Source organism: Cyanistes caeruleus, chromosome 2 (genome assembly GCF_971803275.1).
Source record: "Cyanistes caeruleus chromosome 2, bCyaCae1.hap1.1, whole genome shotgun sequence".
Lineage (NCBI taxonomy): Eukaryota > Metazoa > Chordata > Aves > Passeriformes > Paridae > Cyanistes > Cyanistes caeruleus.
The window spans coordinates 72,124,371-72,138,795 of NC_141702.1; the positions used below are offsets into that span (position 1 = coordinate 72,124,371).

Genomic DNA, 14,425 nt, shown 5'->3' on the forward strand with positions numbered 1-14,425 from the left:
ATCAGATGACACAGGAAACACCATACAAGTAAAGAGATACATACTTTCATTTTTATAAAAGTAAATTACAGAATTTTATTTAATATATAAAGTCAGTCTCAAGGCTAAGCAGCAATGATTATCAACTACCAATGAGAACATCAAAGAATGCACAATACACTTCCAACTTTTACAGGAAGTACTGTATAAAACATAGTAATGGTAAATGGAAAAATAGCAGGAAGCAAAGAGTGAAATCAGAAGAATCAAGTAGGAAATCAGCAATCTAGTATTCACACTATCTTTGAAGATCAAGCTACTTGACCTACATTAAATCTTCAAGAACATACACAGATCACATAGCAAAATGGGATTTAAGTATTTTTGTAGGGGTTTTTTGTTTATTGTGTTATTGAGGAGTGTTTTTTCTTAAGTATATAGAGGACTTGCTGCCTTGACAGTAACTATTTTTCTTTTTAGACTGCTCTTTATCAACACTAATTAAATGCAGCCACAGGTTATAAATCAAGTCAAGGTCTTTACCTACATCTTGCTCCTCAAACAAAAAAATCTGAGGTCTGCATGCAAGGTACTTGTCCTTTGATTCTCTGCATTAAATAGATTTGCAAATGAAACACTTCATTAAATAGATTTGCAAATTAAATACTTAGAGAATACCTCTGAACTGTCAGAAAGCCAGCTACAGGACTATCAGGGCTTTTATGATTTCATTTGTTTAGGTTTTTTTTAACTAAATAGGAAAGAAGTTCTAGAACAAAATTAACAACTAGCAAAGAAGTCAACAAAATAATGAACAACATCCCCACAACCAAAGCCAAAGAGAATCCCCCAAATCCACTAACCTCAGATATGAAGTAAAGGGTACCTCTGTGCCTGTAGAGCCTTGCTGATGGTTGAAGCTGAATAGCTTTGGTGAGATCTGATAATGCTTCACTGATTCGTCCTAGTGGGGACAATATCTAGGAGAATAAAATAAAAAAACAGTTTAGAGAAGACAGACTGAATAGATTTGTTTTAGAAATATGAATATGAAATATGAATATTATTCTTTTCCATGTTCAGCTGTAACAGAGTAATTGTATTTGCTAGAATAGGCTAGAAAGTTCCACTATAAATTTCAGCAATTATGGCTTTTAAAATCCTGTAAAAGAGTAAATCTGAAAGAATTTTTCTCATAATTATCAGTGTACATGAACATCACTGCATTCACAGAAACCCTGTATTCCAAATTAAAATCAAATCGGTCAAAGCAAAATACTCAATTTCAAACTATTTCAACATATTCAAATGAAAATGTAATTATTCTCCTAAGCCTTATTTGAAAAAAAAAAATTCTACCAATGGAAAATGATCCATTTTCAATTATTTGAATGCCTTTCACATTTTTAGATCAAGGTTCAAAAATGTATTAAGAGATCACTAAAGCCATTAAAACTGTGAATATTTTAGCAGCTATCATTATACAGTATGCTAACTTAAATATTTATGCTTTTGGTTTGTCTACAAAGCTGCTCCTTGACATCCATTTTCTGTAATTTAGTTATCAAAACAAAACTTGATTTTTAAAACAAAAAATACATGTGGGCTGGAATTATTTTTAAATTACATGCACAAATATAAACCCAAAACAATTAATTTTTTTTTTAAATTGGTATTTTAACAACTAGTATTCACAGATTTACTAACGTGACAGAAGGTGCAAACAGTTAAGGTTCAAGTGATATTTTGGTTCATTTTATTAATAAAAACCCTAAACACAAATGATCTTGCTATATATTATGTCAAAAACTGAACACTTAAACATAATATATGCCATTCCATTGGCTAGAGTAACTCTATATGATCTAAATCTTATTTTAAAACTAAATATTCTACAAATTACACTGTTTGAGAGGAAATGTGCATATTTTAAAAGAAAGGTGTAATGTTCACAGAACACCGAGCTTTAGACACTAAATCAGTTAATATACAATTGGAAACATTGTATAACTGCAACTTCTCCGAAAGTCTGAAAAGACATTAAAAAAAAATGCTCACCTCTGCTCGCTGTTCAAACACTTCAGGATGATCTGGTTCTAGACTAATCACCCTACTGAGCTCAAACAGAGCAAGTTCAGCATTTTTTATATCCTGAAAAGGAGAAAAATAAACAAGGTGAACAATGGTGCATACTTAGACTAATATGCTCTCAAGATGAAGGACAACTAGATTGGCTAAGTGTCTGAAAGTGTAACTGTTTATATTAAAAGCTCTTCACACTTGCCTAAAAACATCAAGATGCATTATTCTGCAAATAGATGGGAAAAAAAAACTGTTACAAACAATAAAACTAAACTTTGTTTGAACACACCATCTTTGTGTTGTACCTCTAATAATTTATTAATTTAGATCTGGGAATAAATATCAGATTTATAGCTCCAGAGGTACCTTGCTTCAAGGTCCCACACGAACTCCAACACACAGGCACGCTCACATCCAATGTGAAATTTACTGTCTTGAAAGAGCTGACAATGTTCCCAAGCTGCAATAAAATACTTTTTCATTTCCAAATACAGCTGAGATGTGGAGATGAATTCAGTGGGACATCATAAACCTGTCTCTCAGAGGCAAGACACTGCCTGTTATCTTAACAGGCAACTCTTTCAAGAAGCAGTGGCTCAGACCCTTACTATCTACAACTCACAACTTTGCCTTCTCTTCTCCTTTGGCACACTTAGGTCATGTAGCTTTACTTCCACGGTCTCACAAAGCAAACACACCCATGGCTTGAGCACTGACCACGGGACTCGTCAGGGAAGTAGGACAGCACAAAGACTTTGGAGTGTACTTAATACATTCTAACCAGTCTAGTTATTCCAGTTACAGGCTTTCTTATATTTCAGACTAAAATAATTCAGTTGGGTATTAATTTAAAAAAATTATCTACTCACATGTAGTCCTTTTTTTCCGTATGCTATCCCTCGTCCATAAATTGCACTAACCAGCTCTGGTTCCTCCTGTTAAACAAATAAAATATTAATTTGTGGTGTGAGTTTTTTGGTTTCTTCAATATGTATTTAATTTTAGCTGATCTAAAGTAGTAAGCAATGAACAATCACAGCTGCCAGGCAAAGAAATTTACTGTATTACAGTCCATACGTTCATATGCTCACAACTTCCAATTCAATTTAATGGAATTGTTCTGGAGTATTTGTCTGGTAAAAAAACCAAAGTGTGCAGTTACAGTGCCAGCAACCACCTACCAGAAGCTATTACACAATGTACATTGGAATAGATTACAATACACAGTATTCATTAGAATACTCTGTTATCCAATCTTCATTAGTTGTAACTTTACTGGCAATTATGCAACTTCTGTCTCATGTCACTGAACTGATAAGAAACATACAATTTGGCCACTCAAAGTTTATTCTGTATGCAATTTAAAGTTGAGATTTAAAATTTGGGAGCAAGATATTGTGTCATCCTGATGAAATTTATATTCAGACAGCAACTAAAACCAGACATATTCCAAATAGTTCTGCAAAATTCAAACCAACTTTCCTAGAGTTAGATTTGATTTTGTGACTTTCCTATTTGGGCACTTTGTGCACCCTACATAGTAAAATCTTGTTTGATGTCATTTACTCCAACCACAGTTTTCCACACAAATTTCAAGAACTACACAGCAAACCTGTTTTGTCAACACAATAGTGTTGACAACAATGCCTATGTAGACAGTTTCCTTGAAAATCAGTCAGGAATCACACCATCTTCTGCAAGGTACACAGCTGTGCTACAGAAGTTTGTTGCACAGGCCTGGTCTTACTTAACTGGGACATCTGCCAAGAAACAAACAGCTTCCCAAGAAACAAACTCTGCCATGGACAAAACAACAGAATACATGGCATATCAATGCTGGCAGCTTGCCAGACTTGAGCTCATTCCAAGTTTACACTTGGCAACATCAACAGCAGGCAACTTCCTACTTTTAATACCATGGCTACCCAAGGCTGTTTTATTCAGTTAAATGTTTTAATGCTGACTTTATATGTATTTAAAATTGCCTTGTAGAAAATAGACAATGAACAATCATGATCACTTTACAGCCTTTCACGCATACCATAAGCATGATATTAAAGCATACTTTAAACTGAGCTGTGGGCATTGCAGAAGTACTCTATTACATAAACACTTCCCCCAGTATCTTTCTAGAGTTGGTGTATCTTGCTTATCTTCACTTGTTTTAAGTTTCCTTCTGAATAAAGACAGGAAACAATACGTAAATCCAGTGGTTTTGGAAGCAGGATTTCTCATTAGGGTAAAAAAAAAATCCTCACATTAAAACAAATCAAAGACAGATATCACTAACACCTATATCAACCAAATAAAAATAAAAGCACACAAAAACCCCAAAGGTTCTTGTCCTCAGATAAATTCCCTGGAATAATTCCATTAAATTGCCACACTTTCACTCAATTTAAGAACAAGCCATATGACACTTAAGAAAAAATACATGCTATTATTTGCAGTATTGCTTTCAGCTTGCATTTGTGTACTTTAAACAGTTAAAATGAAAAAGTATGTCCATGCTTCTGGATGTTCCAGGTTTTAGCCATAAAAATGCAGTACTTTGAAATCATCTTTAGTTGAAGCTTATAAATTGTTCGAGCTGGTTTTCTTTTAAATGTTACTACCTCCTACTTAACCACAGAAGATTCTAAATTCTTTTTTTGTTCAGGAAAAACACCCACAATATAAGTGTTAGTTATGTTTTTTTTATATATTAAACAAATCAAACTCTTACCATTGAAAAAGGATAAAGCCAGCATATAAAATCATTTATCATTGTGAAAGCAATGTGTTACTTGCCTCTAGCAATAAATTATCTCTATCAGAGCTTTTTTTCTCACGCTACTGGCAACATGCTGTCACCCAAAAAAGTCTACTTTAAAATATCTCAGCCTACACAATAAGCAGACAATCTAAGGAACTTCAGCTCTGCAGAGGTCAGATTTCTGAAAACATGTGTTTTTTTGGTCAAAATGCCATAAAAACTTTATGCCTACAGATGAGAAAAATACTCACCAAATAACCAAGATACTGATCACCCAGTTCTAAGAGTATGCTTATGTTTGGATGGAAAAGAAAATGAACAAACAGTAGAATAATTACTTTCATTTAAAAATCCTTAATTTAATAGTTGTTTTATTAAAAGCCATATGTGGCAATGGGTATTTTCATTAAGTTATTTTTTGGGGTCCAAGTAGAAAACTTACCTGCAGCATTGTTGAAAAATGTCGTATAGCTTCATCATACAAGCCGTTGCCAATCAACACGTAAGCAATTGCTATCAAAACATTAAAAACGTAAACAAAACAAACAAACAAAAAAATGGACTTTTAAAAATATTAAATACTACCAAATTGTAAAATGTTTAAGTTCCTACATTCCAGTGAAGATTAAAATGGTCAGAAGATTCCTGAATGGCTACCAAAATGACATGACTTCCCTTAGCCACTACCTAGCATGCATTAACTACTCAATTCATACTGTGTTCTTCAGAGTTGTTTTGGGGTTTTGTGATTTGTTTGTGGGTTCTTTCTCTCCTTTTTACAAGTTGCTCAGGAAAGGGCCCATGTTTGCTTCTAAAACACTTATGATCAGGAGAGGTACTATGATCCCAATACAATAGCCCTGGATGCTTTCTCAATTAAAAGTGCCACCTGGCTATCACTAACTTTTTTTTGACAATTTGATTAGGGAAATTCTACTTGTTTGTACACATATTGCTTATCTTTATGAGTTCACAATAAGGTTTTCCTTCACTTGAATTACCCAGAAATACCTCAACTAAACTAATTTCATTATTTATAAAATTGAAACTGAAAAACAACCGAGTCTTTACCTAAGTTATAAGTATGAAAAACTTTCAAGTTCTTGCACATCCCCCCGTTTTGAAGTAGAAGCCAAGTGTTTGAAAAAGAAACAGACCATTAGAAATATGTTCCTGTAATCTCCATAAGATATGAAAATACAGTCAAATCACAAGACTGGAAAACTGTAGCTGTGCTTGCATGACTGAAGTCCAGTTCTGACAGCTGAGCATCTCAAGATTGTTTCATTTTGCATGTTTTAATCTCTCACAATTCTTAACTCTGAACTAAGCTCTGCCTACGCTGCCAACAAAACACAGTATCTGAAGACCACAGCTATGAAAGTTAGAACTTCTCCCCAGGCAGTTTGTTCAAACAGCTGGCAGTGGAACTATGAGCAGGATTTCACCTTTCCTCACTTTTAATGAATTTAGCAGCCATCCAAAGAGAATGGAAGAGGCACCTCTTAACTTAATTATTTATTCAAACATGAAAAGAGACAAAGGACACAGACACTTATCTTTCAGGCAGGCAGAGCCACACTGTTTTGGCAGTGTTGCTAAGCACAGTTCATTAGAAAGGAAAACAGTTAAATGAAAGATAAACAAAAATGTATTTATTCCAGAGCTTGTCTCATACTCAGAGAACTTCTATTATTAAGAAGGAAATATTTGTGTGTAATATAAGCTTTCTCCTAAATACATAAAAAGCTTCATTTGGCACAAATACACAGTATTGCCAAAAAAGGGAAAAAAATGGGCAGGGTGAAGGTCAGGATATAAAGCTCTTGAATTTTTCTTATTTCATTCTTCTTCAAGACTATACAGTTATTAATATCATCTTTTGGGCTCCAATCACAGAACACAGAAGAGCTGGGACATAAAAAGTCAACTCATCCATTCCAGTGTTAAGAAAAAAATGTAGAGGATGCAAGATAATCAAGATTTATACTGTCACTCAGTTGTATTGCTGATAAGGACTGTATATAGTTTATAAGGATACACTTGGCAAAATGCCAAACTAAGAACTGTATGTAAAACTATGGCAAGTGGTTGACAGCTAGTAGCTGATACAGTATCAGCTTCTTTTTAAACAGTATCTTTTCCATTTTTTTAATCTTTAATATTAGAAAAATACATGTAGTTCATTATGAAAAGATCTAATGGTTAACAACAGCCCATTAGCCAAAGTATTTCAGTCCCAACATTCCTTCAGAAGACCCCATACACTCTGTGCTACTTTTCGTCAGAACAGTTAAAAGTAGCACAAACAAGAAGGGTGAAACCAGGCTCCTCAAACCATGCCAGCCTACATGCCAAACATGAGGAGAAACCTTTTGGCATACTCTTCCAAGGCTACAGAACAGATACTGAAAGTAGCTATTTTCGTTTGAATAGAAGTCTGGTATTCCTTGTAGGATTCCATGAACATAGCTAGGTGGTCTAGGATATGAAAAAAGATTAAGCTCTCAAATTTTCCTAGATAAATCCATGAAGGTAGAAACTATGTCAAAAAACAAAACAAAACAAAACAACCTTCTTAATTGTTTTAAGTTTATTAGAGGGGAATAAAATCTCACTTTGCTCTTATATAAAAGATAGTGTGCTGCCTTCCTTGACACCCATCCTCAACAAACTCTTTGCTGCCTTGCAATACCTCTGCATTTGAAGAACCAGTGCCACTCCATTTTTGAATCCTTTGAGAATAGTATTTCCTGTTCATTTATTTGAAATGCTCCCATTTTTTTGTGCTGTGTGTGCTTTGAAAAAACTTCGAGTAGCAGCCTTGGACATAATTCAGAAAGACTTGCTGCTGCATGTAAGTTTTGATGGGAGTAGTGTGAAAACACAAAACAGATCCCAAATCTATGCTTCATAGAAAGCATATTGGATTGGTATAATTTTCTGGGTGTTTGAACAGTTTTGGTCATCAATAGTCACAGAAAAATGGAAACAGGAAGTAACTGAGCCTGTCAAAAAGGACTTATTCAGAATTCTTTTTGAACATCTGCTTAAGCAGACACGGTGAAGAATTCTAGTGAAGAAAGCAGGAAAGGTTTTTAGCAACAAAGATAAGTATTTGCTTTATACAACCAGAGAAAAATTGCTGTATTTCCAGACTTAGTAATATCAATTTCAAGTTAATGCATCCCTTCAATCAACAATTTTCAAAACATTTAGTGCTAATAATCAGCACATTTGTTCACCTGCCCAAACCTTATATAAAACATCTTACCCAATTCTTCATTTGTGTTGTCATTATCAGTAGCAAATGGAAATCGTTTTTGCTCTGCAAGCAACTTCGCTTGACTCTGTAAAACATCACGGTTTTAAGTGTTCAGCAAACAACAACACAGAATTTAACAGAAAATCCATGTCTTAAATCCTTAAGAGAATGCCTTAAATCATGAAGTTAAAACTAATGTAATTTCACTAGAGTAACTCAAATCAAGTTCATTCCTAGTCTTCCACAGGGAGCATCTGACTTCTTTTCAGTCATATGCTGCTGTTACCTGCTCTAACATAAGGATAACCAAACCTCAGAAAGAACATTTTCCGCATTTTACCAGGGATTGATGTTTCTGTATTATATTTGTTTAAGGTGAAGTTTTTAGGCCTTTATAAGACACCTAACTTCATATGAAAGTTTATACTGTTTACCATATAAATATTCCTATGTCTCCTGCAAAGGGAAAAGTACTGCAGAAGAGTAAAACACTGAAAATAAACACTGTAAAGAATATCACTCCATCAATATAGAAAAGTTTAACTTCACAATGCCATACTAAAGAGCCTGTCTTTTCAACAATGACATTCTATCAGTTCTACACTTTGTTCAAATTGTAGCCATTACCTAGGATGTCTGTTCCCTAAATAACACACCTATAGAAACCAATACTGTCAAAGAAAAGCCCCTCAGAAATGTAGAAATACTCAGCTCTGTTTATTTCCACAAGTACTTTCTATAGACAGCTGTAAGCCTACTGGAGTAGCTTATGTTAGAAAAATACAAAATGTTCACTTAAATTAATAGGTCTTTCAAACTGTTTTAGGGAACAAGAGGGAAAAATAACATCACTCTCCACTCAGCTCTCTTCTTTCAATTCAACTAAACAGCTCATTTCCATTACTGTCCTCCTTTAAGGTTGTTCTGCCTATCCAAAAAAAAGTAGTCACATTAGTTATGTCCACGACACAGACATTTCATTTATCTACTAAGTGCAAAAGTTAAATGGTCAAATCCCATTTCAGAGTTTTTGCCCTGTGTGTGTCTAATGATGAGGAGAATGTTTGGTCCACTCTAAGAACTTCAGTATTTTGGAAAGCATGAATGATTAGCAAATGGATTTTACAAACCTTTTTTTTTTTTTTTTCCTGCAATTAAAGATGATGTATGAGCTCTACATTACACTGTAACACTGAAAATTGTTACTCCACCTGCATCTGCGCCTCTGCAGTAATGGAGTGTGGCAGTTATTTCCCTTACATAGAAAAAACATTAAAAAACAGCAAAAAAATGAGCAGGGTTCAACAGATATGACAACAAGAAAAATTGCAGTCCATATGCATCTACAAACACAACATTTTTATATCACCAATGGCCTTTGTGCAATATTCAGAAAATGACGTTTAACAATTAATTCTGTAAAACATTATTTTTCTATAATTTTCCTAATATTAGGAAAAACAGCACAACATTTTTACTGAAGGACTCTTCCTTACTGGATTTCCAAAAACAGATATATACAAAATATATTTTGTCTGCAGAAAAAGATAAGATATAGCAAGATTCCACACTAGTATTGGAAAATAAGCCACAAGCAGAAGAATCTCACAATACATTAGAATAATTTCCTATGGGTTACTGAGCTATATGGGACAGCAAGAGATGTACCACTACCTCACCTGTTTTGTCATTACAGACTACCAGAACCATTGGCTTTTGGCAGAGAAAGTGGTTTCACACTTCCCCAAAAAACTTTGAATTCAGGTACAGGTTAAATATCCTGCAACTCTACACACAAAAAAAAAAAGTCAGTCACTCTGTCTTCAAGAAGCAGGAGAATTTTCATCATAGCACCATATTCCAACAGGCTTATTTCTTGCTCTCTCAAAAACCATTTTGGTTGTTTTTTTAGCAGGGAAATTTCCTACCTACAAATATAAAGAATTGCTGGTACTGTTGGACTAGACTAGATAGCTCTCCTGACCAATATATGATGAAGTCTAAGGAGAATATTCAAGTTAAATAATTGGCTCAGTGGATTAGCAGTACTGTAGTTTTAATTCCAAGTGCCACCTTTGCAGAAGTTTTTTCCAGTTATAATATTGCTTACATACTCCCTCACAGCCAATAATTTCTAAAAGTTTGCCAAGGCTACTTTGTATATTTACATGGAAATCATCTGAAGATTTCCAACACCTACACTCTACTGGACTGAAAATGTAACATCAAACCTGTGTTCTCAAAAGGCTAAGAGTAGTGTTGCAAGAAAACCCAAATTCCTAAATAATCCTCCTGACGTCTCTTTACCAAAAATTACTCCTCTTTTGTTAGAATATTCTTCACATGCCAGCTCAGTATCGCATTTAGTGAAACACAGTCCGAAGCCTCTAACTCTCATTGTTGTACAACATTACTTCCGTAGAGACTGGAAGTCATTACTCTTTTACATGCGTTTTGTGGTAAACCTCAAGAAGATAATCTGGGTAGAAAGTCATGCACCTCCCCCTTTTTCAGGCATAGCCCCTGCATCCCCAAAACCAAAAAATTAATTGGCTGATTAACTGAGGTGAAGGTTCGCTCTCAGTGACAACATCTGCTTCAATTAGTTGACAGCCCTAAAGACTCATGATGGATTACTACAAAGTAATACTTTTACGAGCAACTTGAATTTATTTGCACTTAGGCCTTTTAGGCAGCTATGCCTACTGATTAACAGATTCTATTTGCATTTATTTCCCTGAACTTCATTTGAACTGGTTATGCAGCTGAAGTGATCTGCAACTTCAACAATCCATTATTTCGTATGTTATATTCCTGATAACATACCAGAATTTTTTCCGTATTCAGGGAAAGCATAGATTCACAAGCCGATGATCCTCCTATGTCACAATCTGATTCATGGAAGTGCAAAAATGATGAATCTAGGAGAAAGGAGAGAAAATACCTTTAAGAACTCATAGAGTTACATATATGTTCTATTATCACATCTCACATTTCCTCATGTTTGGCTGAACAGCTTTCCCACTGGGCATCCCACAGGGCAGAACTTTCATGAAGCAATTTCTGCCCATAGCACTAAACCTGCACAGCCAGGGAAGCAATAGCTGACACGACAGCTTGGATATAATTAGTTTTATCCCTACTTATGCTTATGGTTAAAAATAGATTAATAAAGAGAGGTGCTAAAAAAATGGGGCAGAGGTAAAAAAGGAGGAAGCTGGAAGCAAGTAACAAAAGCTTGGGTTACGCATGCCTCCCTTCGGCATTATGATTCTATTCTCTCAGCCAAAAACTTACAGATGAAATTATCATTCCAATCCCAGAGGGGAAAATACATTGAATGGACCATAAAGAGGAAGGGAAAAAAGTGTGGGAAACAGGTATAAAGACTGTAAAAAGCAGCCAGAATAATAAACTGTAATTGACTGAACATATACAAAGGTAAGCTTGTAAAGGTAAGACTGTCATTATAGAAAGTGTAAGACTGATTAATTTCTTTAAAAAGTCAAACACAGCTTGTTGGCATACCAGATAAAATGTTTAAGATATCAAACAAATAAAGAAGTAACAATAACAACGAATAATACCCCCTTCAATTGATAGACTACAGAATCCACTACTCCCCCTACATGATGCTTTCAACTGCTATTCCAATAGAATTGTTATACTTTTCAATCTTTGGATCCTAAAGCTTCTATCATCTTTAAATATTTCAAGAGTAAACAAGAAAATGCAAATATATAGTATTATCTCCTTGAATCCATGTCAAAAATATCAAATTTTATCATCTCCCTTAATGTTTGTAAATCAAAGCTTGATACTAAGTTTGACAGGCTGGGGGGCAGGGTGTGCTCTTATATTTTGACTTCTTAAGGACAGAAGTTAGTTAATTCCCTATCTCTCACAAGCACAAAGCTAAAAGAGAAAAAGAAAGTCTTCTTGTAAAAAGAAGTCAAAGCAGCATCTAAAATCATTCCCTGTAAATAGGAACTTGGATCTACATTGAGCCATAAATGATAACCAGTGGGAGAAGTTTTACAACAGAAGCAAGGGTGGTAAAAAGCAGAAGGTCGAAGTTTAAAGTCAGTCCTGCGAGAACAGTGGCAAACCATTCATAGTTTCCAAAATGAGCGCTGCCAGCATGAGATTTCATCACTGCCCTTTGTTCTTCACGTTGGCCAAACTCTCCTGTGCTATGCCAGCGTTATTAACACGTAACTTGTTCCTGTTGGTGCTTGTGATTCAGTAACTTAAAGAGTTTTGGCTGCAGACTCACCAAGAAACTCTCACTTCAGACATCAAAACAAAGAGGTGCAGGCATGGACTATCTCTGGAATAATTTACTTCACAACAGCAAGGATTTAGTGAAGGAATTTTTTGTAAGGTGTTAGAGAATAAGACAGCCAAGCCACAAGCTTGATACAAGCTACAGCAGGGAAAGAACCCCACGAATCTTGCAGTTCTTTGGGCAACAAACTGCTTTACTCATAGGGAAAAATGGATCTGACTTTGTCTGCAAGTCAGACACAATCAAAACTGAACCACATTAACAACTTAGAAACACCAAACAGAGAAAGTAATTTGGACCTTGTAGTAGGCTACAGGGAAAACTGAGACCAAAGAAACCCTCAGCTTCTGTGCAAGTTGTACTAAAACAAGAGAGCTTAAGGGAATTTTTCAATTGGCAATTCATGTAGCCCTAAGACTTAAATAGCAAGGAGTGAATTGGTATACAGCTATTTGAAGGTAAGTATGTTGCTCTGTAACTAAGGGCTATCTTATTATCAGTACATGCAAGGTACCTGAGATACCTGATGATTCAAAGAGAATTCTTGGTATCAATCCTAGTTACACTGGTTTCTTTAAAACAACATCCACCGTTAAATCAAAAGCTAATCTACCAAATCCACCTCTGAAGGAGTGCCTTGAGTCAACCGTTCATGTCAGGTCTAGAAACAGATGTAATCAAGTGCTTTGCCATTTATTAACTTGTAGGGTATACAGATTTTTATCTCAACAGTGGGTGAAAGTCTTCTTGTTTTATGCTTAAGTTTGAATAACTTGTAGCAACGGTTACCTGAGATAACTTTCACACTCTGATATCATGTTTATGTACTGTGGCTCTCAGCCACTGTAGCCACACGAAAAAGTAATAAAAAATAACCAAAGAACTTTATAATGTGAAGACAAAAGCACCTACACGAGGCAGGGGAGAAAGCAAAAAAACACCGATGCAGGAAACTCATAAGAAGTTATTTCTCCAAAGACTGTTATTCAAGTGGACTATACTAGTTTTATATTAGTAGTTAAGGACCATGGGAATTGTTGATATGAGCACAGGCTTTATGAAATAAAAGGCAGAAAAAAATCACAAAAACATGCTTACAGCTAAGAAGTCATGACACACCACTGGTTATTCTCTTATACATAATTTAGGATCACATCCCAAGCAACTGATAAACCCTTTTTTTATCTATATTATGCATACATTGTGATTCAGATTGGCATTTTTGTATGGCCCATTCACACCATGCTCAAGATCAACAATCGTAACACGGTCCAGATACAAAAGATATTCAAACACATACAAATAGTTTTAACTATGCCTGTGTTAAAATACAACAATTAACCTGAAAAATAGCAGAAGATCCGCTAACCAAACTTGGCACTCATAACGAGAAGCATCCAGTTCACCAGTAAAACACATAACTGTGGCTGAAATTAAATCAAGCCACATCCCACTCACTAAAACACAGAATTGATACGGTTGGAAGAGACCTATGGAATCATCCAGTCCAACCCTGCTGCAGGGTCACCTCGAGCAGGTGACACACCCAGGTGGGTTTCGAATGTCTCCAGATAGGGAAAATCCACAAGCTCCCTGGGCAGCCTGTTCCAAGTGCTCTGGCACCCTCATACCAAGTGGTTTTTCCTCAAGCTGAAGTGGAACTTGTTGCATTTTAGTTTGTGGCCATTGCTCCTTCTCCCGTCTATTGGCATCACTAAAAAGTCTGGCACCATCCTCTTGACATCTGCCTTTGAAATATTTATTTATCTTAATGAGATTCCCTCTCAGTCTTCTTTTCTTTAGACTAAACAGGCCCAGCTCCCACATTCTCTCTCCATGAGAGATGTCCCAGATCCCTGGACCCTCTCCAGCAGCTCCTTATCTCGTACTGAGAAACACAGTAATATGAGCACGGGGTGCTGGCATATCCCCATACTACTGAGCGCAGGAATTAAAAAGCAGGCAGAGTCCCGCTGCTGGGCTCGGGAGGTGAGTGGGGCAGCAGGCATCCTCCCGTGTGGTACCTCAGGTTCGCCCGTCCCGGGGGCGAGAGGTT

The 14,425-nt window shown here is 35.7% G+C and overlaps 1 protein-coding gene across 5 annotated transcripts in view; it reads right to left on the reverse strand.

Moving 5' to 3' along the window:
- TTC13 (tetratricopeptide repeat domain 13) overlaps positions 1-14,425 on the reverse strand; it is a 39,396-nt gene that overhangs the window by 24,195 nt on the left and 776 nt on the right. For 2 of the 5 annotated variants that reach the window (XM_086877839.1, XM_086877840.1), the window contains exons 2-8: positions 10,908-11,002; positions 8,091-8,166; positions 5,259-5,329; positions 5,068-5,107; positions 2,931-2,996; positions 2,038-2,130; positions 843-959 (exon numbers count right to left, since the gene is read on the reverse strand). In XM_086877839.1, coding sequence (XP_086733965.1) covers positions 843-959; positions 2,038-2,130; positions 2,931-2,996; positions 5,068-5,107; positions 5,259-5,296 — 354 coding nt within the window. In that variant the 5' untranslated portion in view covers positions 5,297-5,329; positions 8,091-8,166; positions 10,908-11,002. Of the gene's footprint in view, positions 1-842; positions 960-2,037; positions 2,131-2,930; positions 2,997-5,067; positions 5,108-5,258; positions 5,330-8,090; positions 9,010-9,760; positions 9,870-10,907; positions 11,003-14,425 lie in introns of those variants that run through there. The other 3 variants (XM_086877838.1, XM_086877837.1, XM_086877841.1) reach the window with 2 other exon arrangements.